Source organism: Perca fluviatilis, chromosome 6, assembly GCF_010015445.1.
Source record: "Perca fluviatilis chromosome 6, GENO_Pfluv_1.0, whole genome shotgun sequence".
Taxonomy (NCBI): Eukaryota; Metazoa; Chordata; class Actinopteri; order Perciformes; family Percidae; genus Perca; species Perca fluviatilis.
Genome location: NC_053117.1, coordinates 16,023,137 through 16,049,397, shown reverse-complemented (window position 1 = coordinate 16,049,397; position 26,261 = coordinate 16,023,137). Strand labels below are relative to the sequence as shown.

The window sequence follows — 26,261 nt, the reverse complement described above, 5'->3', positions numbered from 1 at the left end:
AAACGCATTGAATGAGAAAGTGTGTCCAAACTTTTGGCCTGTACTGTACATACGCATGCATGCACAAAGTAAGAATGTATATGAGGGTATACACGGTGAGAGTATGTATTCATACATACAGTCATGTGAAGAAATTAGGACACCCATGCTAAAGTTGACTAAAAAGAGGAATAAAAAAATTATCTTTTGGAAATTGATCTTAATGCCTTAATTTAAAAAATGAGGAAAAATCCAATCTTTAAGGACACCAATTTTCTTTGTGAATGAATAATGTATTGTAAATAAATAAATGTTCTTCCTTAAAATACAGGGGGCATAAGTAAGTACACCCCTATGTTAAATTCCCATAGAGGCAGGCAGATTTTTATTTTTAAAGGCCAGTTATTTCATGGATCCAGGATACTATGCATCCTGATAAAGTTCCCTTGGCCTTTGGAATTAAAATAGCCCCACGTCATCACATACCCGTCACCATACCTACAGATTGGCATGGGGTACTTTCCATAAAATCATCTCTCAATGCAAATCAAACCAGCTATTAGGCTAACTGAAATAAAACCATGCCAATGAAAATTGGTGTCCTTAAAGATTGGATTTTTCCTCATTTTTTTAATTAAGGCATTAATTAAGGCATCAATTTCCAAAAGATTATTTTTTTATTCCTCTTTTTAGTCAACTTTAGCATGGGTGTCCTAATTTTTTCACATGACTGTACATACTCACATTCATATACCCTCATACACATTCTTGCGTTATGCACACATGCATGTGTATGTATGTATGTATGCATGTTTATATGTATGTACTGTATATGGACGAGAGTATGCATGTATGTGCAAGTGCTTAGTACCGGTATATATGTATGTGCAAGTCAAGTATTCAATTTGTGCCTAGGCGGCTTGTTATACTTTAGAAAGAGGATGTGTACTCCATACCTTCCAAAACCTGCATTAGAATAACAGAACATACTATAAACTAAGGTTCAGCAAGAATTCACTATCACTTTTAACATTACAATGTAAAAAAAAGTGTGTATAAAACAACTTCATAAAGAGGGCATTCAATAATCAAATAAGTTACAAAATGTTGATATATTTTTTGAAACTGTTAGCCCTGAATGCAAGTTAAACAAAATATGTGTAGACTGTGCATTTGCAATCATACACAATTGGCTTCATTCAATGGTAAAACAGAATGTCCACCACTGAGTCTCATGATAGAAACTTTGTGCTGTTCAAAAGTCTCCTAAACCCTAACACACATGACAGCCTGCAACCTAACTTTTCAGAAAGTAGTCCTCAGTATCAATTCTTGCTCACTCTCTCTGTGTCTGTCTCTCCTACCTTCTCCAGTTGCTGTATAATCTCTATGGATTAGGATGGTTTATTCATGACCATAGTGTACTCTGTATATATATGTGTGTGTGTGTGTGAGTGTGTGTGTGTGTGTGTGTGAGAGAGAGAGAGAGAGAGAGAGAGAGAGAGAGAGAGAGAGAGAGAGAGAGAGATCTGGGCAGGCCACTAGAGTGTGACAGCAGGCCAGCACAGTGACAGGAGACACCTTGGAGACTGTGACAGGCTGCCAGCTGTACACCATCATTCGCATTTCTCTCGCTCACTCACTTCTCCTCACTATGCTACTCATCTATCTCTACATACATCTCTTCATCTCCTCTCCTCCATCTGTATTCACTCCATTCATATCCTACCTGTCTTTTTGTTTTTCTTTTCCACAGCTCTAACCTGTGCATTCTCGGCGGCAGTCAACGGAATCTAAATAATTGAACGTTTCTCATACTTTATTTCTTTCTGTCTGAGTCTTTCTACCTCTGTTTATTCCCTGCCTTTTTTTTCTCTTACCTTCACTCTGTATTTTGTCTCCTGGCAATGACGTCAGTTGCCCCTCGCCTGACCCACTTTGGTCTATATAACCCGGCCCAGCAAGCGTTGATCTCTAAATCCCATCTCCTCTCTTTTACTTTTCTCTTCTCATCGCTCTATCCCACCATTCTGTGACCTCTTGAACCCCAAAGGGAGGGAATTATCTCTGTCCAAGGAGAACAGAACATTTCACTGCTGGGGTGCCCCAACCTCACATGCACCCACTTCTATGGGCACCCATTTTTATACAAAACCACCCAGGACATTATGCAGGTTCAGTGCTAGCTACTCTCGGTGATGTGCACCACCTCTGGGCTGCCCTTTCTGCATGTGTACGTCTGTGTGTGTGTGTGTGTGTGTGTGTGTGTGTGTGTGTGTGTGTGTGTGTGTGTGTGTACCTGTATCTTAGTGTGCAATGCAAGTGTTTAGGTTTAAGATCCAGCTGTGTATGGATCATTGATACTGTACAGATGTATATAGAGATGTTAAAAAGGAGCATGGTAGTGTCAGGGTTTGTGTGTGCTCGTGTGTCTATGTTTTGCACTGCACCAACAACTGCATGCACTTGTAGACTGTGTGATCATCCAAAGCCAAACATCAGGAAACTGAGCCAATGGTAGAAAGCCCTAGATCATTAGCATATTGGGTGGAACACAAAGGGGCCCTGACCTTTTGGTGGAACCACTGCACATACACAGCATTGGTTTCTAATGTAAATGACTGGGACAGATACGATTTTGGATTCACCTCAATCCTCATGCTGACCCGGGGCTTGTTAACAAGCACTGCCATCCAGGCCCAGAAGCCAGGGATGTGATGAAATACTGAATTTGAGTAATAAAATTGAAGTTGTCAGTTTTGAAAATATAAGATATTATTTTTGTTAGTTTCCCACCTCAATATCAACCAGATTTCAACATATACAAAAATGATATATAGCTCACCACTTGGCACTGATCTAAAGTATTTATCTAGACTATCTTATTAGTCTTTGTCTTTATCTGACGCTAAATTAGCAGAGACAAAGAAAATGTCAAAACACTTTTGCGATAAAATTCTGTGACTACCAATTTTTCTATCAGTGACACTGTTTACCTTCCTGATAATTCAGTTAAAGTGCATTCAGGTTTTAGAAGATACAACAATTTAGTTGTTGTTCAATAAAATTGATGTAGTGATTTACATAATGATTTTAATGGGCCCTGAGAGAAATACACTGCTTTGGAATTAGCAAGCTTTGAGTACTATTTTAGAATAGTCAGCCTAAAACTGTGTAGGTAAGGCAGGGAATTAAGAATGCACATTAAAATAAAAAATAAAAAAGAGGAGGAAAAGAAACACAAGGCTGAGAGCTAAAGAAATGTAGAGTATGCAAAATCTATTAGCTTTTTGTTGTATCATTGAGAAGGGTAAAGTATCGGATAGGTGTGTTATTGTTTCCCTCTAAAAATAATTCCCTTTAATTAGACGGTCTCCTCTCTAAATTCAGCCAAAAAAGGACTGTGGGTTAATGAGTCCAAGAGAGAGTAAATCCTTGCCTGTCCCCTTACACCGACTGGACAAAGAAGGTTATTTCAGATTTATTGTTCTGGGTAATCAGCACAAATAGAAAATCACTTAACATTCCAATTATGCTGTGTCCCAAACATCCCTTAGATGAATCAAAAATAGGAAATGCCAGACAAGGAGAAGGGGGCCAGTGCAACCTTGAATCACCATCACTGACATGCACATTCACCGGCAAGTAACACACATTTTGAGCGCAAAAACCAAACTCACACATGAAAATGGGAGATGACAGAAATAGCAAAAATAAAAGGCAAGGGATATAAAAGAGGATGTGATACAAATACAGGTAAGGTGTGTGGTGTGTGCGTGTGCGTGTGCGTGTGCGTGTGTGTGTGTGTGTGTGTGTGTGTGTGTGTGTGTGTGTGTGTGCATGTGTGTGTGTGTGTGCATGACATTTGCATCTCTGGCTCTCAAGCAGCTCTGGTCTTGGATGGTCCTCATCTGTATGTGCATACTGAGTGAGCCCAGGTGCTGCGTATGGCGCAGAGGTCACACCAGAAAGGGCAAGTGCTAAAATGAAGCTAACACAAATGCACATGTGCACGTGCATTCTATCTCACACGCTTACCCACGAGCACATATAAACACATGCATGCCCAGCCACATACACACGCACCAGTGTGGGTTGACTGTCTTAGTTATTCATTGACATGCAGCCAGGAAGAAAAAGTGGGAGCTGGTTTAAAAAAAAAAAATTAAAAAACGACAGCGAGGGAAAACATGCAAACAATGGTTCTCTATGACTTCTAAAGCTAGCTGTTGGTCAGGGGTACCTGTGAAGGTCAGCAGGGTTGTGCAGGGAGAAATCAGAGAGGAGCGAAATCTAAGAGACCTCAGCTCACCGCTGGGTGAATTTACATGTTGAGATGGGAGCTCAGGAATGGACCCTTGTACAGTCTTTGTTTGCCTGCAGTTTGCGTCTGTGTATTTGCACGTGTGTGGTTATTTCACCTGCTGCATCCAGTCCTGTGTGCCTTTGCTGGTCTCCTGCAGCCAGATGTTGTGAGCCGAGTCAGTCAGAGCCACGGCACACACTCTGTTCTTCACCTGCATTTCCCTCTGATTCATCTGCCACGAAAAACAAATCCAATTTGTGTTAGTCACCCTTGCAGCATGTTAATAATGACACAGTCACTGGTGAGGAGGACAACAAAGAGACCTTATGTTGTAAGACATATGACAGCCTCTTTAGATAAAAATAAATAAATAATATGACATACCCATTGTTTCAGTAGATACTTGCCTAATAAAAAATGTATTCCCTGTCCAACCATACACTGTCAGGCTACTCCCTGGACTAGGATAGCATTGGCCCAGTGGACAGTGAATACAGATTCAACCTGGTGTATAGCATAATGTTATAAAGTGAAATATGAAAGAGCTGCTCCACCATAGCGTGTCCTTGTCACGTTCTGTGCAAATGTCCTTCCATGTGCACGTTCAAATACTTCTGTCCCCATTCTTAATACCCTTTCCCTTCACATGTCACAGAGAATGTGGCTTCCGCAGGCCCGTCTTCCTATTCCCTTCTGAATGTCACCGCTAAAGAAAATGTCACGCAAAGGACTTGTTACAGCACTACAATAGACTTCCCACACCGCTGGTCCCACCCCAAGGAGCACCGTAAGCCAGGCCTTGGGAACGAGCCGTTTCTCTCTGCTTTGCTTTAAGATAAAATGGGAAGAAAAGAGAACAGGACTTGCAACAATAGGTTAACAATCCCTTATTGTATACGTTTAGTGAAGCTGGGAAAGAGACTGGTGGAGTGGGGATGGGCATAGCACTGCAGAATAGCACTGGTCATCTACATGTGGCGCTAAGGCCATACAGACCAAATTTAAACTATATTAAAGAGTGTGTGAAATAAAAATAAATAAATAAAAAAGCTTCATCATAAGTGTAACCTAAAGACAGTCTAGGACACTATACTTTTGGACTTCTGTCGGGCTTAAAATGGTGTTTATGGCTTGGTGCCTGGGTGTAAAGCCAGTTACACACTGGATGCGTCGCGCGAGCGTGTCAGCTGCGTGGCGTGTCCGTTTATATTTCGGCTCCCATGTTAACAGGTTAGACCTTACACACTGCCTGCGTGACACGCGCGTCTCAAAACGCGCCGAAAACGCGTGCCTGCTAGAAATAGAACCGACGCCTATTTTTCACGTGACACGCAAGCGCGTTGGAAGCGTTTCCAGGCAAAATAGAATAGGAAAAGATGTTTATATGTCATTTTGACACAATAAATGACATGTTGATGTTTGAAAGCCTCTAGGTTTTGATATAAATGCAGATATAAATGTAATTTTCTAATATTGCACCTGTCAATACAGAACGAAATATTCTGTAGCCTATTTTGCCATCAATACTGCCGACGTTGTCTTTGCTGTAATCAAATCAGTATATATTTATGTTTAACATGGTATTTCATTTCATCAATGGGAAACATACAAGTGTCCAGACAAGGCTAGCAGCAGCAGCGCCGCGTCAGACAAATTTCTGGTGTGTAAAGTCATAGAAAAAGCCACGCAGCTGACACGCAACAGAAACACCACGCTCACACCACGCAGCCAGTGTGTAACCGGCCTAAGAAAAGCACTTGAGTGGGAGATCAAGGTAATGTTAAGGCTAAGACAGGGATTGCAATAGCAGGGCTTATTTGATGCTTGAATGAAAGAATAGGATAAATATTGGCCGATAAAAGCCCAAGTGTAATAAAAACAAAATAGGGCTGCTTGAGTACAAAGCTTCAGTTTGGGAAGGCATAGAGGGTTTACGTTGCTGCTAATATGAATCTGACACTCAGACTGGGGCTAAGGCTGGAGAAATTACCCGTCTACACACATTCACAGACAAGTAACACTGGCCATCTAAAGCCAGCTAGGCCGTGAGTTGGCTGTACATCCTAATGACGTTGGGCATTTGAATACATCCTCCCTTGCCCAGCCAAATTAAAGTGGGAGTGTATAGAGATAAATGGAATATTTTAAGGCACTAAGGACTCATACATCATACAGCTGATAAGGCTTCCACAGACTGAGAGGGGAGGTACAACGACATGCATAAAAAAGTGCACAAGTGTAGAGATAGACAACAAAAGAAGACACATGCTGCACATGTATGCACAGACACATGCGCGCGCGCGCACACACACACACACACACACACACACACACACACACACACACACACACACACACACACACACACACACACACACACACACACACACACGCGCACACCTCTCTGTACTCGCTCCTCATCCACGCTTGGTTGAAAAGCTTTCCTCTGGCAGAACTGGGCCCGTGGGAGTAGCAAAGTCAACCTTTTAAAACTGGAGGTGTCAGTCAAGGTCCTGTTTTCTGGCGCTAGCCAAACGGGCCAGTCCCTGAGTATAGAGGCTGCTAGCAGAGGCCAGGAAACAGGAGACAGTGGACTGACTGCCCATGGAAAACGCTAAACACATGACTTTACACTAGTCAAAAACATTGCCCAAGTCGGAGGAGAAAAAAAAATTGTTACTACTTTCCAAGTGGATAAATAGTCCTCTGCTTGCTCCTATTGAATACCCCTTAAAACATCTGAGTCCAACATTTTTTTTTTTTGATGGAAAATGTACTTTACATGAGTAAGGTTCACTGGATATCATATAAAAAATGTAACTGAGCCATAATAAATAATTATTTAACTGGTGCTAAAGTAAACTGTATTTGTGCGTGCGTGCGTGCGTGCGTGCGTGCGTGCGTGCGTGCGTGCGTGCGTCTGCATGTAAGTGGGTACATACTTGCACGTATGCATATGTCTGTTGAATGTGAGCAGATACAGTATGAGAGCACTGCTCAACAGAGGGGCAGTTTGGTGGAGAAAGTGAATGACAGACAGTGGTTAGACAAACATAAAGGTATGTGTAAAGAAAGAGGCACAGCTGGTGAGGGAGGAGTGAAGGCTGGGTTGTAGATGGAGCTGGATGGATACGTCTGGAACTTAAATACTCGACTTAAGTATTTAGACAGTGCATAATCAATCTTGTGTAGATAGACTGTCTCAACAAACAGACAAGTGACTGGAGTTTTTTTTTTTATAATGACACCTTTGGAAATCCTAAAGCACACATTTAAATTGATTAGATTCAGCACCTCTGGATGCTTTTTGATGGTAAAAATAAGTTCTCCTTCGCTTGATTGGGTTGAGTTACAACTAAAAACTACTTTGACTCTGCCCTTTTCTTACCAACTTTTGTGGTCAAGTTTTTCTGTGCTTTGCTATTCAAAGATACGAACACAGTGTTGTATGTTTGCTGAAATGAGTAGGGAAAATAAATCAGCAACTCTCACCAAACAGAGTCTGTTTCCTTGATGATGCCTCAACCGAAGATTAAAGACCAAAGAACTCCATCTCCCAGCACTGGCTATATCAATCACTCGTTCTGACAGCTCTCATTGCCGCAATGCCTGCACACATATGGCTGGCTGTGGTAACAGTTGGGATAATAGGTTGACAAATAATGACTCCAGGAGAGAGTGCTCTACGCGTGGCCTTCAACCACAATGATTTTGACACCACTGGGTTTCGTGTTTTACAAGCCACAATGACAACTGTGGTTAGATGCATGCTGAAAGCAAAATCTAAGCATGCCTGTATCTTCTGATAGTTGAGTGATACTCATGGTTATCTTACAAACCAGTTACCATAAAGCCACATTGTCCCAAGTGGGTAGCGATGTAAAGCGGTCTCATCATATGACTCATCATGTTATAATTTTTACACCATGTTAGCCTGTGAGTTATTGTTAGCCATCTTTATCCAGAATGTTAAATGTGCTAATCCACTATGTAACCACAGACTGCAGCTTTAACAAGGAAACAGGCCAGCTGTTGTGATCAGTCTTGTATCGGACAGGGAAAAAGGAAGAGAAACATGTGGAAATACTTGTTGAGCTGAAACCAGCACACAGATGTTGAGACATTTGCCGCCTCTCTGCTGGACTTTCCTTTAATGCTAGAGCAGCTGGATATGCAGAGTAAACTTCGGGTGGGGGTTGGACATGGTAGGATAGCATGTATAAATGAAAATTAAGAAAAGGGGAGTCGAAAGGCAGAAGGTTATAAGAGGAAGCTGAATGGATATCAAAAGTAGTATACTCAGAGGAAGGAATAAGAAGAAAAAGCAAGACAGAAGAGAGACAGACAAGCAGATGTGCACAACAAAGAATATTTATGAATGCTTTATTAAACCCCATGAGGAAATTTCTCTTTCAGAAACAGCATCCCTGAAGCAAGCAAGTCTTTAAAACATAAGCAGAAGCTAAAGTTGGCACAATGCGTCCCATCGCAGGGGTATGAACCAGAGTCCTCAGCTTGAAGGGCGGCCTCTTTACTCACTAGAGCCCCTTGGTGAAATGTTTATCACCAGTCTGGTGTACTTCATCTATCTTCTGCACCATTACATGCTTATAAGTTGAATTCAGTTAATTTATTAAGGTCATTTTGACTACAAAAAAAAGGTGTAAAAGAATTTTCTTAACCTATTTGTGACACGCTGTTTCTAAACACACTCCCTCAGTGTAATTTGACCACTACGAACTGCACTTTTACATTAGCATTTCTCTGAACCATGATAACAAAGCTGAGTCACAACTGATGAGGCAGAATTGAGTTCACACCCACCCAACATACATTTAAACTCTGGATGAACTATGAAGTCCTTCTCCCTGCACCGTCTCTGTTTCTTCCTCATAAACCATTTATTTTCTGACTTCTCTGTAGACCGCCCGGTTGCTATAGAGACCTGCAAACATCACAGATTTCTGACCCCCTGGTCGGCACAATTCTACTTAATCCAGCTTTTCACAAGCTCTATGAAATAGCCATCCCCCACGCATTTGGAGCCACTCAAACACACGCAGATACTTTTCTCTAACCCCCGTATCTTGTACCTGACCTCTCACATGGCCCTCAGCAAAGTACAGTGGCAAGCCCTTTAAGCTGCTTCCTGCTACAAAGACAGCTAATTTCTAGACTTTTTGTTGTGCATAATGTTATTTTCACAACTGACGAAGAATGTGATATGCGATAGTGTGTGTGTGTTTGTGTGTGTGTGTGTGTGTGTAAGTAAGTGTGGGTTGTGCGTATGCAGGAGGGAAAGGAGGGCATATTAATCATGTTTATTTATCTGGACGAAGAGTTGAAATAAGCGACGAGACATCATTTAACAGCATGCTAAGCTAATCTCTGGTCGAGATAAATACTTCATTTCTCTCCTCTCCCCGTGACGCTCCCTTGCTCGCGACTGCTCCGCTGACGCTACATCTAAACACCGGCAATAATAAAGACAATTATTTAAGCCTTTGATAATTATGTGTCAAAGGCAGCGAAAGCCACTAGATAATTGGGAGAAAACTGAATGGTAATCCACAATGGAGATCCCCGTGGGGGGACAGGCAGACTTATCCCTAGAAAGAATGCAGAGCGAGAAAAAAAGAGAGAAACAGCCAAAGACATGAAGATGAGAGCTCTTTAAGGGGCCTTGCTCACTGTCAGATAGTCAATGTGAAAAGCCACAATTATACATAGAGAGAGAGTGCAAATAGAGAGCAGCAAACAAGAGACAGGAAAACAAGGGATAGAAAGAGAATGACAGAAAATGAGTGAGAATGAAAAAGAGGACAAAATGTTGCGCGTCAGTGGGAGTGAGCAAAGACTGAGCAGAGGCCAAGGGGAAGGAGGAGAGAGAGGGAGAGAGCGAGAAGCGCCCCGTGACGATGCCAGTCAGAGACGAGGCTTATAATGTGACTGCGCCATGCACTGCCAACAGCCACACATAATCTAGGACTACCCACTGAGCGCTGAAGCACTGCTTAAATATTTGATTGATTAACTGTCCTGTCGCTGCCAGAGAGTAAGAGGAGAGCATCAGAAGAGCCAGGGCGAACACAGAAAAAAACAAACAAACATGTATGCGGGTGCACACCGGAAGGTTAGAAAACACATGGCGCAGGCACACTAACACATACACCCCCGTAAATCCCTACACGCCAACATTGGAACAGGAGCACAAACACAAACACACGGACATGTACACATTGCGAGCGTGTGTAGAGTCGGGAAAGACAGTGGCAAGGGCTGGGAATAAAACAAACATAAAGGCTGACTGATGCTCTGGCAATGATTTTCTTTCCATCTTAAATAAATAAGGACAATAGCGTTATAGATAAACAAGTGGTTAAGTTGATGATCCTCATCTGGCTTTGGGTTATAATGGCCGCGGGATTCACCACAGGGATGATGTCAGTGTGCTATCTCTCGTATTCCTACAGTGTCTGTGTACGACTGTTTGTTGCTAGCAATTGATCCCAGGTCATAGAAGGTGGATAGGACTCGGAGTGCAACATGTTCTGCTACTCTAACTACACTGCCTGTGACACACACACACACACACAAACACAAAACACACTCATCCCTGTCCGTCCCTGGCTGTGAAAACACAGGCAGCTGGCCCCCCACGCTCCGACACCCTCCACAGGAAGAGACAACACCAGTGCTTCCTGTGGCTTTGAAGCAGCGGCCCCAGGTCCCATGTCGGTCCCCAGCTTCCTTTGTCTTAACCGCAGGAAGGAAGCCCTCTCTAGCACGAGGCCACAGGGCCCTAGGGAGCCAGAGAGAGTGTGTGTGCATCTCTCAGTGTTGTGGGAGTGTGCAGTGGTTTTTCCCTCATAGAGGTCACATGAATTTACTTGCCGGGTTTTTTTCCCCTCTCTCTCCAGTGCATGAACTCTGGTCATGGTGAGGGTGTAGAGAGGGAGGGAGGGAGCAGGAGAAAACGGCAATAACTTCCTCCTCTCTTTCCTCTTTCCTGTCAAGGCTGTTCACCACATGCATGATTAAGGGAAGATGATGGAGAGAAATGGAGAAAGAGAAATGGAGGATGGTGGGCGGAGAGACAGGGTGAGATTTGAAAGGGTGAGGAGGGGGCATTGCTGAATTGTGTGACTGACAGCACCGGACGCAGGGTAGTGGGAGGTGGTGTATGTCTGTGTACGTGTTGGGGAGCATTCTATGCGTGTATAACCATGCAAACCCCACACACACACACACACACACACATATATATAGATACAGACCAACAAGTGGGGGCGGTGAGGAAAAGGAAGGCCAATAAATATTTACTGACACAGCAGAAGTGGAGAATGGTTGTCCACTGGTGGAAACAAAAGGCAGAGGATGACAAGCAGCATGCCAGGAAACCCGCCGGCTGCGGGCGCTGCGCCCCGCTTGTGCCCGCATGGAAAACAAGAGGAAGACAGGAAGGGAGGATGGAGGCGAGAGAGAAAGCGAGAGAGCGAGAGAGAGAGAGAGAGAGAGAGAGAGAGAGAGAGAGAGAGAGAGAGAGGGCTGGGAGGATGGGATAGAGGGAAGGAATAAGGGAGGGAAGAAAGGGGTTTTGGGTAACGGAGTGCTCATAAACAATAGCAGCCTGGTGCAAAGCAACCATTGTTTCTTTGAAAAAAAAAATGGATTTAGTTTCCTTCATACCAAGTTGAGTGAGAGTTTTAATGAGTTGGTTTGTGCATGTGATTATGTGCAATCAGACATTTATGTAAAAAAAAGTTTTTTCTTATATTATTTTTATATATTATAACTACTGAATGTAGCTCACGGAATCTCTCTTCACATAATCAGAAGCAAATTTCCACTAAAATCCTTTTCATCCTGCTAGTGATATATAATTCCATGAAATAATAATGAGTCTATGAAACATTTGAATTCCTATTGGTTTTTGACTCGACAGACAACTCTTTTATTGCACTGACATTGGATTCAAATCATTCAGACCCAATAAGCCAAGCAGATGCTCAAATGTACAGCAGCATTTTATATTTTAGAATTACCACAACAGAATTCAATTAATTTCTAATTAACATCTGCACAGTGTTAAGTGTTAATGATATTAACTCCCAACAGTTTGATCAATTTACATTTCTGTCACAGTGAAAAAGAAGGGCAGCCGTTGCTCAAGTTGCTGGAGCTATATCAACAATAGCCCTGTAATGTTCACATTGAAATGATATTGACACAATTAAGAAAGTGGACAGTGGAAGTTTTGTAACATTAGTAGTTAGGGATGTTCTTATATTGTTTGGCGACAGCAATTACAGGAATTCTCCAAATGGTAATTTCTAATTAGGCAGCATTCCTTAACGAAGTGAAATTACGGCATGGCAACTAATTAAAGTCTTGTGTTAATTAGAATAAATCTTAGTTAAGAAAACCAGCACAAGGTATGGTGGGCAATGTCTTCATCATTCCCAAATCAACTGGCCATATTAACAGCGTTGGTCTACAGAGTGCATGAGAAAGTTACTTTTGCACATTGGATACAGGCTAGGCCTCATCATCTCCACTCGCCTTTTCTTTCCCTCTCTCTCACTCTGAAAGTGCTTCTTTCTTGTCTTTCTCCCTGTCTCCCAACCCTCCGGCAATGCTGTAAAATAGAAACTTAACCTCAATATTTTCCCTCACGGTGCTGGGACTTGCTGGCCCATTAAATTCCCCTTCCCATGTGTCAGCTTGCACATTTCCACCATGAAATGTTCGTATAATTAAACTTTCTTAATGATTTATAAGCTATAATAATAGCCGTAAGTATTTCAGAGCAGGTTAAAGGGACAGCCTTTAAGTGCATGCCGGGGGATGACCCTGTTTTAACATAGTTTCGGATGGGTGACTCTCAGCTGGAGACGAGGATGGATAGGGCGAGGGAGAATTAGATTGATGGAGGGAGGGAGTGAGCGAGAGGGCCTAACAAGGGTGGGTGGAGGAGGAGGCTGAGATCTTTGTGTCGTAACTCAGGGTGATGCTGACATCGAGGAGAACCGAGGGTTCCCTGAACCCTGGCAGGGAGGAGACAGCTAACCCCTGACAGACAGAAAGAGACACACACATGCAGAGCAGGCAAATGCAGCAACAGAGGCTGAGAGACTGACAGAAAGAAGGGAACCCTGAGCTGGGAGAGGAGAAGGCTGGATGCAGAAAGAAAGACACAGGTAGAAATACAGACTAACACAAGACAAAGAAAACTGATTCTATTAAATACACTTAATCCTGGTGAATCAAACACACACAAACACAGACAAAAATGTCTAAATATATGCATAAACTGTTTGCATGCGCTGACACACACACCACACACACACACACACACACACACAAACAGACACACACAAACAGACACACACACGCACACAGATGTTTGCTCTCTGCTGCCTCTCTGACGGCGAGGCTGATAGGATTGCCACTTAGGAAATCAGTGTGTTTTCACACCACTCTCAGCTTTGCCAAAGCTAATGTGTTAAATATCCATCGGGTACTGCTGTCCATTTCTGAGACACAGACACACAGACACACAGACACACACACACACACACACACAGACACACACACACACACACACACACACACACACACACACACACACACACACACACACACACACACACACAGACACAGCCTTAGGGGCTGATAAACATTGATTCCTTGTACTAACTGAGTCCACAGTTGGTATTCAAGCCATAATTCTAAATTGGGGATCAGTGAGAATATTTTACCACGCTATAATGTGGAATTTTCACTCAGTTCTTCTAAATTTGTTGTGAGATGGTTTAAGTAGAGACTTTTTTTTAACTTTTCTTGTCGTTATCATGAGCCCATTTGTTTGTTTCTTTTAAATACAGCACTGCTGTAGACAAATTCACTTTCATGCCGCACAAATCAACACATGAAGTCCAGCTACTGTAAGTGTTTTGGAAAGGTGGAGCCTGCTAATGGCAAAATTCACCAAATATCTCAGTAGACTGTTTTTCACCTTAGCTGTGAATGGGGGAGGAGGAAGACAAGGAAAATGAAACAAAAACAACAAATCTGGAGGCGCCTGCTGCTCTGCACATTACTGGCAAATCAGGTATGTGCGAGTGTGTGTGTGTGTGTGTGTGTGTGTGTGTGTGTGTGTGTGTGTGTGTGTGTGTGTGTGTGTGTGTGTGTGTGTGTGTGTGTGTGTGTGTGTGTCTCCCTTCAGGGCTGCAGGAGTTGGATTCTCAGGGGAGGTGTTTTGTTTAAACTTCCAGGGCCACTCGACCCATCTCTGAGTGAGAAACCGCTCATGGACAAACAAAAAGAAAAGAAAAAAGTTAGGGGGGGAAAAGAAAAGGGGAGGAGAGGTAAAAGACAGTGCTAATGAAAGTGACAAAGAGAGTGTCGCTCCTTTCAGTTATCATCCTCTACTCATATTTGCTCGTCTCCTGTGCTGTGGGGCAAGGGGGAAAGAGAAAGCCCCATAAAAAGAAATAATAATAAAAAAAAAATAACAGGCTCTGTGATCCCTCTGTACTCAAAGGAAGGGGAGAATAAGGGAGGGGAAACGAGAGAAGGCCAACTGAAATTAATGGAAATATATAACAATCTGAAATTAACTTCTTATTGCCACTAGCCATGATTTAAAACAGCTTTTTAACGAGAGGAAAGATGAGTCAGAAAAGAAAGAGAGGGAGAACCGGTTGAGGCCATATTACAAATTGGACAGGCTAGAGGAAGCTACAAGTTAATTTGCCCCATCATGTAAAAACTTTGCAGTTCTCAAGGCATACTCACTTAAATTATTATTTTTATGTCCAAATTAATCAAGACATACGACTTAAAGATAAAAAATAATACTAATCTAGGGGCATAAGAAAATACAACGTAATTCAATTAGCCATTTAAGCAGGCAGGATAAAGAAAAAAACAAACCCATTTAAAATATTGGAATAGTATCACGATGTTCCGATGGACCAGATTTAATAGCAAAAGCATTTTCCCTTCTAGCTTTAAATACAAACGTACATTCCATAGATAGTCAAAAGTTAAAAATAAAAATGAAAAGCCTCAATTTTGGGATCTATTTCAGCAAAAGAAAAATATTCATATAAAAAAGTAATAAAATAATATCAAAAGTAATGAGATACTGCACACTGATATTAAAATAGATACAAAAACATTACTAATTAATTGTTGTTAATATTATTATTCTTATCATTATTACTTATATCATTATATTACTGTTTAAAGCAGACACTACATTTTGAATAAAACATAAGAACACTTCATAGGTATATATTAATTTACTCTGTTATTCTTCTGTTATTCTTTGCAATGTTTTTTTTACTGTAGTTTATTAAAATAATTTGCCCAACAACCACAGCAAAATACTTTTGAGTACATAATGAAATCACCACAGTGATTCCCCTAATGAATTAAATTTAAATCTACCAAAAGTAGTACACCAGTTGAAGTGCTTTTCAAGTGATATTATTGATTAAAAACAAAGCCTGAGAGAAGGGTGAGGAACACATACACAAACACACAAGCACATACAGGGCAAACACACACACACAATTCAGTATAAAGTATATTATTAATCTTGTAAAAAAAAAAAAAAAGCAATTAAATCAAAGTGGTATAGAGCCTGAAGCTATGAGGACTGTCAATTCTGCTGGAAATGCCACAGAAGATTACAGTTGGGTTTGTGGATTCCATGAACCCTTTTTTTGATTAGGGAGTCAATTATTTCTCATTACTGAAGATGCTATTTCGGAAAAAGACCTTGTCAGTCAATCACGCAAAAAGTCCTCGAAAAGCGTGAATAAACCATTAAAGAGAGAGGAGGATGGAGGGGGTGGGGGGAAAGCACACTGACCCTTTTCCCCACCCAAACTCCTACTTCTAGTCAAATTACCTTTTTAACTATTACACCTCTGTCAGGTCCTTGTCAGCGTATGGTAATTAGGGCCTTCAGTGGAGAACATTTGAAAAGAAAACAGTATATTTATTAGTTTATCTCAGAGAAAAGCATTTACCCAGAGCTGAAGGTAAGTTTGAATGTGGTGATTATCTTGTCATTTTCAGGCTGTTTGTCTAAGAGTGTGCATGCGTGTGTTAGTGGGTGTTTGTGTGTGTGCATGTCAGTGTGAGCGAACGCTGGTGTGTGAGACTCCAGGTAATGTGCTGTTGTGTGTGTGTATGGAGTGTGGATGGACGTACACATGTGCATTCATACATGTATATAATATATATTTGTGTGTGTGTGTGTGTGTGTGTGTGTGTGTGTGTGTGTGTGTGTGTGTGTGTGTGTGTGTGTGTGTGTGTGTGTGTGTGTGTGTGTACTTTAGTTGCTTTCAGCACACTGATAGGCGAGCACAGCACATTTCTCCCGTCCTCTTTGTTCTGTGTTGGGTTTGACACCTCTAAACAATAGCAGCGCTTCACTTCGCCCAGGCCCAACCCACCACCAACCACACGCTGCATGGACGGGAGCTGCCAATTAGCACTATCAAACACCCCTCATCAGCTGTCTGCTTACCACAAAAAGAAAAGAAAATCCCAAAACAAATCAATAATTCAGAGTTTCCCTCAAAAACAATCGCATTGATCAGCGGACTTAAGGATACATGAGGGAAGTGAGAATGATCCCTAATTGTAGAGTATGGATTGTGTGTATAGAAAAGATGCACAGAAAGAGCACTGCTGATGTGACCACATGTGGAGTGGAGCGTCGCAACAAGCTCTCAACCAGCAGAACAAAGATCTGCGTCCTCTACGTCGCCTCCTTTTCCACTCTGGTGTCTGGAGCTGATCTTTTATTTTGGGGCCGACTCTTCCTTGAACCGACCTTAATGCGACCGATGTCCCTTGTCTAAATCCCTATCCCTTTGTTTAAAGAGGGCATTCACTCTCATGCATTCTCTTTTGACCCACACACAGAAACTCTCATCCCCTCAAGAAATGTCCCGCTCTTTCTTCTAGTTTATCTACCTTTGTCTAATGCCACACTGGGTGAGCTGTGTTTTATTTGGCGGCCAGCGGGCAGCCAGACGATGTGGTTTGACCCAGGGGAAGGAGGGCCGACGTGCGGAGAGAGGAGTGGAGAGGGGGGCCTGTCATGGAGAAAGGGTCTCAGAGGGCCAGAGGTGAGCAGAGGTGTCTGGGAGATGACTGTCGCTCCTCTCGGTGGTCCAAGCCCTATTTCATTAACCTACACCCCTGGGTTCACCAAACAGATACAGGGGGTGGAAGTGGGGACAGGGGGGTGCGGACGGGTGCGGAGCACTAGCCCGGGTGACCACCAGAGACCCGCTGCCTGCCTGCCTTCCTGTCTGTCTGAATGCAGATCCATTACAGACAAGGGACTGCTTTTTAACAAAATGCAAACACAAACAGGACATGCACACAGACACAAACAAAACACATGTACACAAAAAATACACTTGCATCGAAGCCTGCTAAGGGAAAGAGAGGGGTAACAAAGGACAGGCAGTGCCCCCTAGTGTTTTCATCAAAGAGAAATCAGAAATCATGGGAGAAGTGGCATCACATGTGGAAGGCACAGGGTGGGGGTGGGTGAGTAAGGTGGAAGGAGCAAGACACTGGGGGAAGAAGGGAGAGGGATGGAGGGAGCAAGAGATGAAGAAGGGATGAAAGTTAAGGAGCGAGTATGGGGGGTGGGGGTGTATTGCACATGTTAGCTGGTTAGCTGGTTGGTGGTGGTGGTGGTGGTGGGGGAGGGGTTAAAAGATGTCTTGACACGACCAAGATGTTTTTAATGTTCGAGGCCGAGAGAGCGAGAAAGTGAGAGGGGGAGAAGGAGAAAGAGAGCCATGCATGAAAGCCGATGTCAGAGGAGTCCAGAGGAATCGTTGGGTGTGAAGCCATCTAATAGGAAAGCAGAATATATATGAGACAGGGACACACACACACACACACACACACACACACACACACACACACACACACACACACACACACACACACACAAACACCCCACACACCCCACACACACACACGCACACACTGTGAATTACTGAGCCACCCAATGTGGCCTGGTAACTCATCTGAACATGAACCACAAACTAATGAGTGACATGACGGGGAAGAAATGAAAACCTAGCTTACTGGGACACCAAACAAGTCTTTGGAGCAAAACGCACACTCATGCTTAAAGATAAAAACATGTACACAAACATGAATGCATTAAAAAAGAATCTGTGCGCTTTTATTTTTATTTTTTTACTCGGACAGCACATCCAGCTTCATATCCCCACCATGAAACAAGGCCTACCCTTCAGTGAGTTCCGCATTCAGCTCCAAGCCAGCTAAGACATCAAAGGCTGCACCACACCAGGAGTCTCTCGCTCGCTCTCCTTCTCCCTTCCTCTCTCTCCCTTCCTTTTGCTCTTTCATAACCCCCATCGTATTTCACAGCACATAAAGCCTTAAAATGGCACATAAAATCTCTTTTCACTGTCAGCTTTCCAGGCTTAAAAAATTAAATATGTTTTACTGCAGGTACATAACTAAAACACACCCATGGAAAAAGATTGCCATAAAGGATTCAAACCCAGCTTTCCATAAGTATCGGAGGCTATATAGTTGGGTATAGATCAGCTGAAAATGGAGTATTTCTTAAAGTGCCTAAAATACAAAGTGACTGAGAAACTGTGGAATTGCGTGTTTTTCCTTTGCCACCAATCCCATCGATATGTTTTCCATTAAAACACTGGAGATATATGCAGGAAATAAAGTCTGAAGGTGATGCATTTACACTGAAACCTTCTTTACAAACGCACTAAAAGAATGCTGTGACCCTGGTGCAGAGGGTTTGGAGGAGGCAGGGCGAAAACACCACAGAATACCAACACCGCATTCAATGAACTTTAAAAGCAGTGAAAGACAGAGAGCAGAGAGTGAAGGAGGCGGGCGTGGATGGAGATGCAGAGTCTGAAGGAAAAAAGCAAAATGGGGAGAGAAGATGAGAGAAGCAGAAGCAGAGGAGGGAGAGAAGGTTTAAACTTCAACCCTAAAGTCACTGAGTTCACTGACATTTGCACTAGGATCCGCCTAGCTGTTCCTCACAGCTTTTCAGAAACGACACTTTCCTTTCAATTCCTAAGACTTATTCTTCCTTCTACATTCGCCGCAGAATGAGACCATTCACAGTCTTGGGGGCAGAGACAGAAAGAAGAAGAAAAAACACAGAAACTGAATTGAATATGTTGAATTCAAGACAATTTGCAACCCTGTATGTCCTCAAGATGCCTCTCGTATATTGTATGCATTCTTATGGAAGAATTAACAAGAGGGGGAGGGGAAAAAAATGACAAGTGACAAGCGATTCATTTGAGCTGTCAACATGTCATCTTCACCGCATTCAAACCTCACGTCAACCGCTCGCATTCCCACTCTGATGAAGGTGACCTAGGTCGTAACCAGCTGACACACCCAGACACAGCAGGTGAATGCATGGAAATACCACAGTGGGAACAGCGAGAGATCGGCAAGAACGAAAGGGAAACAAATGAGGATACTTTTTAAAGGACTGAGAGCATCTTGCAATTTCAGGTAAGAAAAAAAAATAGCAATTCATAGATAATTCGACATTTTAGATTATATTGAATAAAAAGCATGATTATCATTCAGCGGCTTTACGACATAAATGAACAAACAGCACCTCAGAAGATGAATTTTTAAATACAGTGTGTAGGGACTGTGAGAAGGAGGAAACAGTGGGGAACAAAATGGTGGTCTTGGACAGAGACATTAAAAAAGAGGGAAAAAAAAGAAGAAAAAAAAGGTCTGTGAAGGAGACATAAGTGAGTCTCAAGTGAAGGCGCAAGGCCGATATAGAGTTGAGGTTAAGAGAGTAAAGGGAAAAACACAGTGAGTGAATCGGAAGCAAAGATGAAGAGCAAAGAACAGGAGTAAGACCATATATATATATATATATATATATATATATATATATATATACACACACACACACACACACACACACACACACACACACACACACACACACACACACACACACCGGGGTACGAGATAAAAGAAAAGAAAACGAGAAGTTCACAGATAAGTGGAAAGAGAGAGTAGGAGGGTGCCCGAAAATGCTCTGTGGAGTGCCAGAGCCACACAATAAACAACGGTAACAGGGAGTGGTTTGACATTTAAAAAAGTGGCAATGGAAGAACGACTGAAGGAGAGTTTTGCGGAGAAGGTAAAAGAAAACGAACGACAGAGAGAGGAGCGAAAGAAGTGGACAGCAGTGCCCAATGGGTATTAAAGAGTGAATGAAAGAGAAAGAGAGGTCTGAAGTAGAGGAGAGTGAAGAGAGCAAGACCTTGCCTCTGAGGCAAAGAGCCGAAAGAGAGAGGCAGACAAAGCCGCACACTGCTCTCACACAGCAGAACAAAGAGAGGAGGTGCATCATGGGAGTCTGAGCCTTGCGCCGCCACTGACGCCATGCTGGAAAAACACGCAATGGCACATATGCACAAATCAAAATGCAAACAAGCAAGCCTTCATGTAAGGATCACTGATTGGTATATAGACCTGTTTTCACTTTATTTAGGTAAGAAGTCTAATTGCCTTTAAATAACAACAGGGTCAGTTTTCCTACTTTTAGTGCTGCACCTCCTCAACCTTCAGAAAACCGCACAATTACAAGAATGCAAAAAACTAATGCAATCACATCAACTATTGTGCATATAATATACTAGCATACTATAAAAGGTGCTTACAGAATATGATTATGATCTGTCTGTCATAAACGTGTCTTAACTTTGAATAACATTGACTTTAAAATAGCATAAACCATGCCGCCACAATATGGTAGAGAACAAGGAAACCGTGAGTGAATCAAGACATCATCCTCACTGACCAAGTGAGAAGGTGGAGAGAGAGAAGACAGGCAAGAGGAGGGGGAAAAAACAAACAAAGTGAAAGACAGCGTAGGGTGAGGAGAGATTTCTCTTTAGCACACTGATACAAGCAGACCAGGGTTGAAGCAGAGGGTGAGGAGAAACAGAAAGGGAGGAGGGATGTTCACTTTTAGCAGCAATTCAGGTATGAGTTTAAATGCAAATATCCGCCTGTGTGTGTGGAGTGTTCTGTGTGCTTCATTGTAAATCTGATTAGGTGCATATATGCATGTATTTACTCCCGTAAAAGCAGCGTATACTACTCAGGAAAACACAGGCTGAAGGTGTAAAGACACAGGGGTGGCAGGGTGAAACTGTGTTTTACTTTTTCAGCTTAAGTATCACAATTCAAAGAAAAAGTATGCAAAATGATTAAGATATTGACTGTAAGGTTGTCCATCCTCCTCTGAATCATACCTCTCCCTCTCATGTGCTCGCTCCTTCTTTTGCCTCTGCTTCCTCTCTCCCTGTCGGCCCTTGCTCCTCCGGCAGGTCTGATGTGCCGGAGCTGCAGCTGAACTCTGAGTAGCACTGTCTCCGGGAAAAAACAAAGTGATCAATGTGAGAAGTCACGGGGCGCTCATGGACAGGCCAATCAATGGTGGAAAGAACCTTGCCCAGGGCCTTATGCAAATGGAAGCACGTCCCGTAACCTCGGGAGTGAACATGCGCACTAGATCAATGGGACGAGGGTAGAACCTTACAGCAAGATCAGCCTCAGCCAGTAAATATGTAATGATGAATCCCCCAAGATTTAACTGAACTCAAATGAACTTCAACTAGCTTGGCTTCTTATATCACAAAGTGGCAAGAAAGACCCCGTGTTGAAGAGGTGGGGTGTGTGGTGGGTGGGGCAGGACAAGAGAGATTAAAAAGAGCCTTCGCACAATGATGCAATGAGGACAGATTTTTTTCACGTCCCTTTCACGAGAGAGAAAAAAGGTGAGAGGAGACTTATGAATAGTCACCTCAACAATACTTGGTTGAGGTGTAATGATTTTCAATTACGTCACCATGGCAACATCCGTGTGTTTTGAGGAATGAAAGAAATGGGTGGGTAACCGTGACAACCTGGTGAAAGCGTGCCCGACCATTAAAAACCATGGATGGTCAGACCAAGGTCTGGATAAGACAATATTCAAAACCAACAGCTGACATTTACTCATGCACTCATATACCCGAGTCTGAAAGTGGTATCAATCAGAAGCTATCACACACCAATTACAAGTATTGAATGACTTCATTATGTACAAGGTAACCGTGGCGATCCGGAGACTGATAACAACTATTGTCTCTGTAAGCAGAGAATAATAAACAGCAACTTACTATACTGGTCATGAAAAAAGTAAGCTGTGTACTCAAACTTTTGACTGCCATGAAAAACAAAAACCGGAAGAAATGAACGTGGGTCTGTGAACTTAGTTCAAAATTGTAACTAGGGTGACCAGACGTCCCGAAATCCAAGCAGTTGTCCCGAATCCCGAATCCTGCCCTAATTGTCCAGAAAATTAGAGCAAAGTCTCAAGAGCAGACTCTTGAGTAGTTATAGTCTGATAGAGCATTAAAAACTGTTCATGGTGATTGAGTCGTCCTGCAGCTAGCTCCCGTCATCACTTGAGTTCATGATTGCAATGATTTTTTATTTGTATTTTCGGGTTTACAAGATATATTTTGTGACATATAGGTGCTTTATCAAGCTATGCAGGCATCACTCCTGAACACAAGGTGGATCGCTTCCCTCAGAACCTCTCTTGACAGTTTTTCTGTGTTGTTGTCTGTGTTTTTGTTGTTGTTGTTGTTGTTGTTAACAGCCCTCCAGGAGCGTCTGTCTTAATACACTGAACATAGAAAGTCAAGTGATCACAATAAGGAGTTGCGAGTTTGCGGTTTGTGGGTGTAGTGGTATGTATGCTACCAAAACTGTAGGAAAATACAGCATTTCTTTGTAGACTGAGTCGGGAGCAACTGATAAAATAGATATACTGTAAATCCTCTTGAAATCCATTTTGTTGATACGATAACAACTCCTGACTAATTAGCTAGCTAGTAAGTTGTTGTTATGCGTGAGAAAACAGAGGACAGGAAGATGCTGGCCGCAAATAGGACACATGATGAAGGAGGATAACTCAGTGGACAAATGGGATCCACCCTGTATTCTGACACAGCACGGAAAAGTCCTGTCAACTATAAAAAAAATGTGCTGCCTTTTACTGCATCCCTTTGGCTAACTGAGACATTATGAAACAACTGGACGAAAAAGAGGAATGCAGTTTATATGTAATGAAAAGAAATGTATGACAAATAAACCAAAAACGTCAACAGTGGTTATGTTCTAGGAGCATGATTGTCTTGCAACTGTGCAACAATAATACAAGACAGAATTAATAATGAAGAAAATCAAAAAATGCTGCAAACAACAAAAAATGTAGTACCTCACACAAAATCAATTTCCCCTTGATATTGAAGGACAGGACAAGAAAGACAAGAGGTGAGTAAAGTATTTCAACCCCCCCCCCCCCACGCTTCTTACCAACACTATAAATGTAATCTAAAAACCAAAGATGCTCCTGAAACATAGAGAGAAACACCAACAAAGGTGAAAATAATGGCGACGTATTGAAGGGAATACTTCACAAAGCCTATTGTGCGAGTATCCTTTTCAGACCGCAAACCCGCTGTAATTTGGTCTGCGTCATCTGCCTCTAGTCACAATGCCGCACTACAGCTTTGAAATGGATGGCAAATGAAGGCCATTTGTACATAATCACAGCAGATAGAAGAATTCAGAAGCCCTACAATGTGTTGTTGAGGTGGAAAGAAAGACCTTGGTCTATCTGTGGCAACCAGCACAGCTAAGGTTTGGCAAGGGAGGTCTTTTTTCCCCCCAGAAACAAGCAAATCAATTCAAATCAAATCAGCTTGCTAGCCGTGACATTTAAACAGTTCAATTTACATCCTTATGTTAAGAGGAGAGCCGCTCTCTAAGATGCCTATTCATTCACAAAGAAATTAGATGTCTATATTTCAGCTGCTTAATAGAGCAAATATGCTGTAGCCCTACTGAGGAAGAAACCATGTCATTTCATGGTGTACAAAGGGCTAGGCATTGTCTGTCATTACGAGCAGAGCACAAAAACACAGAGAGGGATAATGTACATAATATAGACAGGTCTGGAAAACAGCACATACACGCACACGCACGTGCGTACCAACGCACGTGCACACGTGCAAGCGTACATACACGCTTTCTCAGTGGCGATGGTGTATGTCCTGAGGGCTGCTGTCCTGCTGTGCAGGCTGGCAGGCACTTTTGTCATGGTGGTCCTTTTGTTTCACATCAAACAAAACGCCACAGCTTTGCATACGGCTCCACTAATTTCTGCTAGTGTGCCCCAGCCATTTATCATCGCCTCTCACCCTCTCCTCCCCTAACGTGGCTCTGATAGCTGCTCTCCACCAAGCTGTTCTGCTCAGGACGATACAGGCTTCTCCAGGCTAGGGCTGACACACACAGACATGCACATATGCATATGTGCACATACACACACACATACATACACTAGACCCATAAAATATGTGCGCACCCACTTGCAGACATAGACAGACATACACACAGGAAACTGCACTACTACTACACCGCTTACAAGCCCGCCAGCTATGGAGAACCTTGAGATAAAAACAAACCTTCTCTTCATCCCCTCCAGAAGCAATAGACAGGCTAGCACTCAGAGTTTCGAAGGCGGCCGAGACGTGCATACAACATTAGACGAGGGGATTTTCAGAGCTTGTGTATGGACGTCTTCACGGCTGGGATCATTTTGTCAAGAAATTAAAAGTGATTTTTTGCTTGTGATAAACTCAGGTGAAGGTTGCACTGGTCCTTGAGGTTGCACTGGTCTTTGAAGAGTATTTCTGATATAAATGTGGAACTTAGTTAGACACAGTTTAAAGGAACACTCCAACATATTAGGGAAATAAACGTGTTTACTGTCTGACTGGGATTTAGATTCTGTAAAAAGATCAATATCAATTTTACGTCCGTGCATTCAGTAGAGAGATTGGTCCGGGACGTGCTTAGTTCAAGGTTAACATAGTTTAGTTTTAGGAAAGCAAGAACACTGGAGCAAGGGTGGAAAAGCTAACTTCCGACAAAAGAGAAAACTTCAACAACAACTTAAAATGTGTCTTTTTTTTCAATTTTGTGTTGTGTTTGCTGGTAAGCGAGCCACCAATCCATCCAAGAATCAGCTAGGCTTTTTTAAGACATAGGGAATTGTGGAACGCCAAGAACTTTACAATAAGACAAGGACTTCTAAGAGACTTCATGAAGTCGCTTCTCTCTGCAGTTGGTAAATAAGTCTGATGCATAAGCTAACTTAAACCATGTTTATTTTGTATTTCTACACATTAAATACACAAGAAGAAAATAAGTGTTCCTTAAAAACCATACAAAATGACAATAAACATTACAAGACATCATAAAAGGTCAATTAAATTTCAAGAAGAAAATGCACTTACAGAGCATAAGTGAAGCGAGTGACTGTGTATGCATGAGCTCTGAATGTGTGTCAAAACACCAGATATACCAGTAGACATTTAAAGCAGTATGAATAAGAATTAGGATCAGGTACAATTACAACACTACATTTTTGTGATTTTCAAGAGGCATGCTGTAAAAAGGGTGAGGACTGGAAACAGAAGTGTTGCGTTGTGTTCACTGGGCTGTTACCATGCCAGTCATGGAGCTGTACAGACCACTGCCAGACCCAGAGTCCCGCACAGAGGGCATAGTTGGCACTGCCGCTGCCCTGAGGGTCACCACGACTGGGAGAGGGGGAATTAGTAGGACGAAGGAAATGAGGACACAAAACAGGTCATAAAGCTGAACGGAGTTTGGGATGGCGAATGTGGCGGTGAAAGGGTTCTGTACGTATAGTAAAAAAGATTCAAGAGAAAGAAACTTGAAGAGCGACCAGGCAAACAAAGTAAAAAAAGCGCAAAGAAATGGACGTGAGCTTGTTTGACAAACGTGGTAA

General features: G+C 42.5%; 1 protein-coding gene across 4 annotated transcripts in view; it reads right to left on the bottom strand.

Annotated features, from left to right (window-relative positions):
• Positions 1 to 26,261, bottom strand: part of fam172a (family with sequence similarity 172 member A) — a 155,787-nt gene that overhangs the window by 50,087 nt on the left and 79,439 nt on the right. For all 4 annotated transcript variants that reach the window (XM_039802845.1, XM_039802848.1, XM_039802849.1 and 1 more), the window contains one exon: positions 4,401 to 4,517. In XM_039802845.1, coding sequence (XP_039658779.1) covers positions 4,401 to 4,517 — 117 coding nt within the window. The remainder of the gene's footprint in view (positions 1 to 4,400; positions 4,518 to 26,261) is intronic.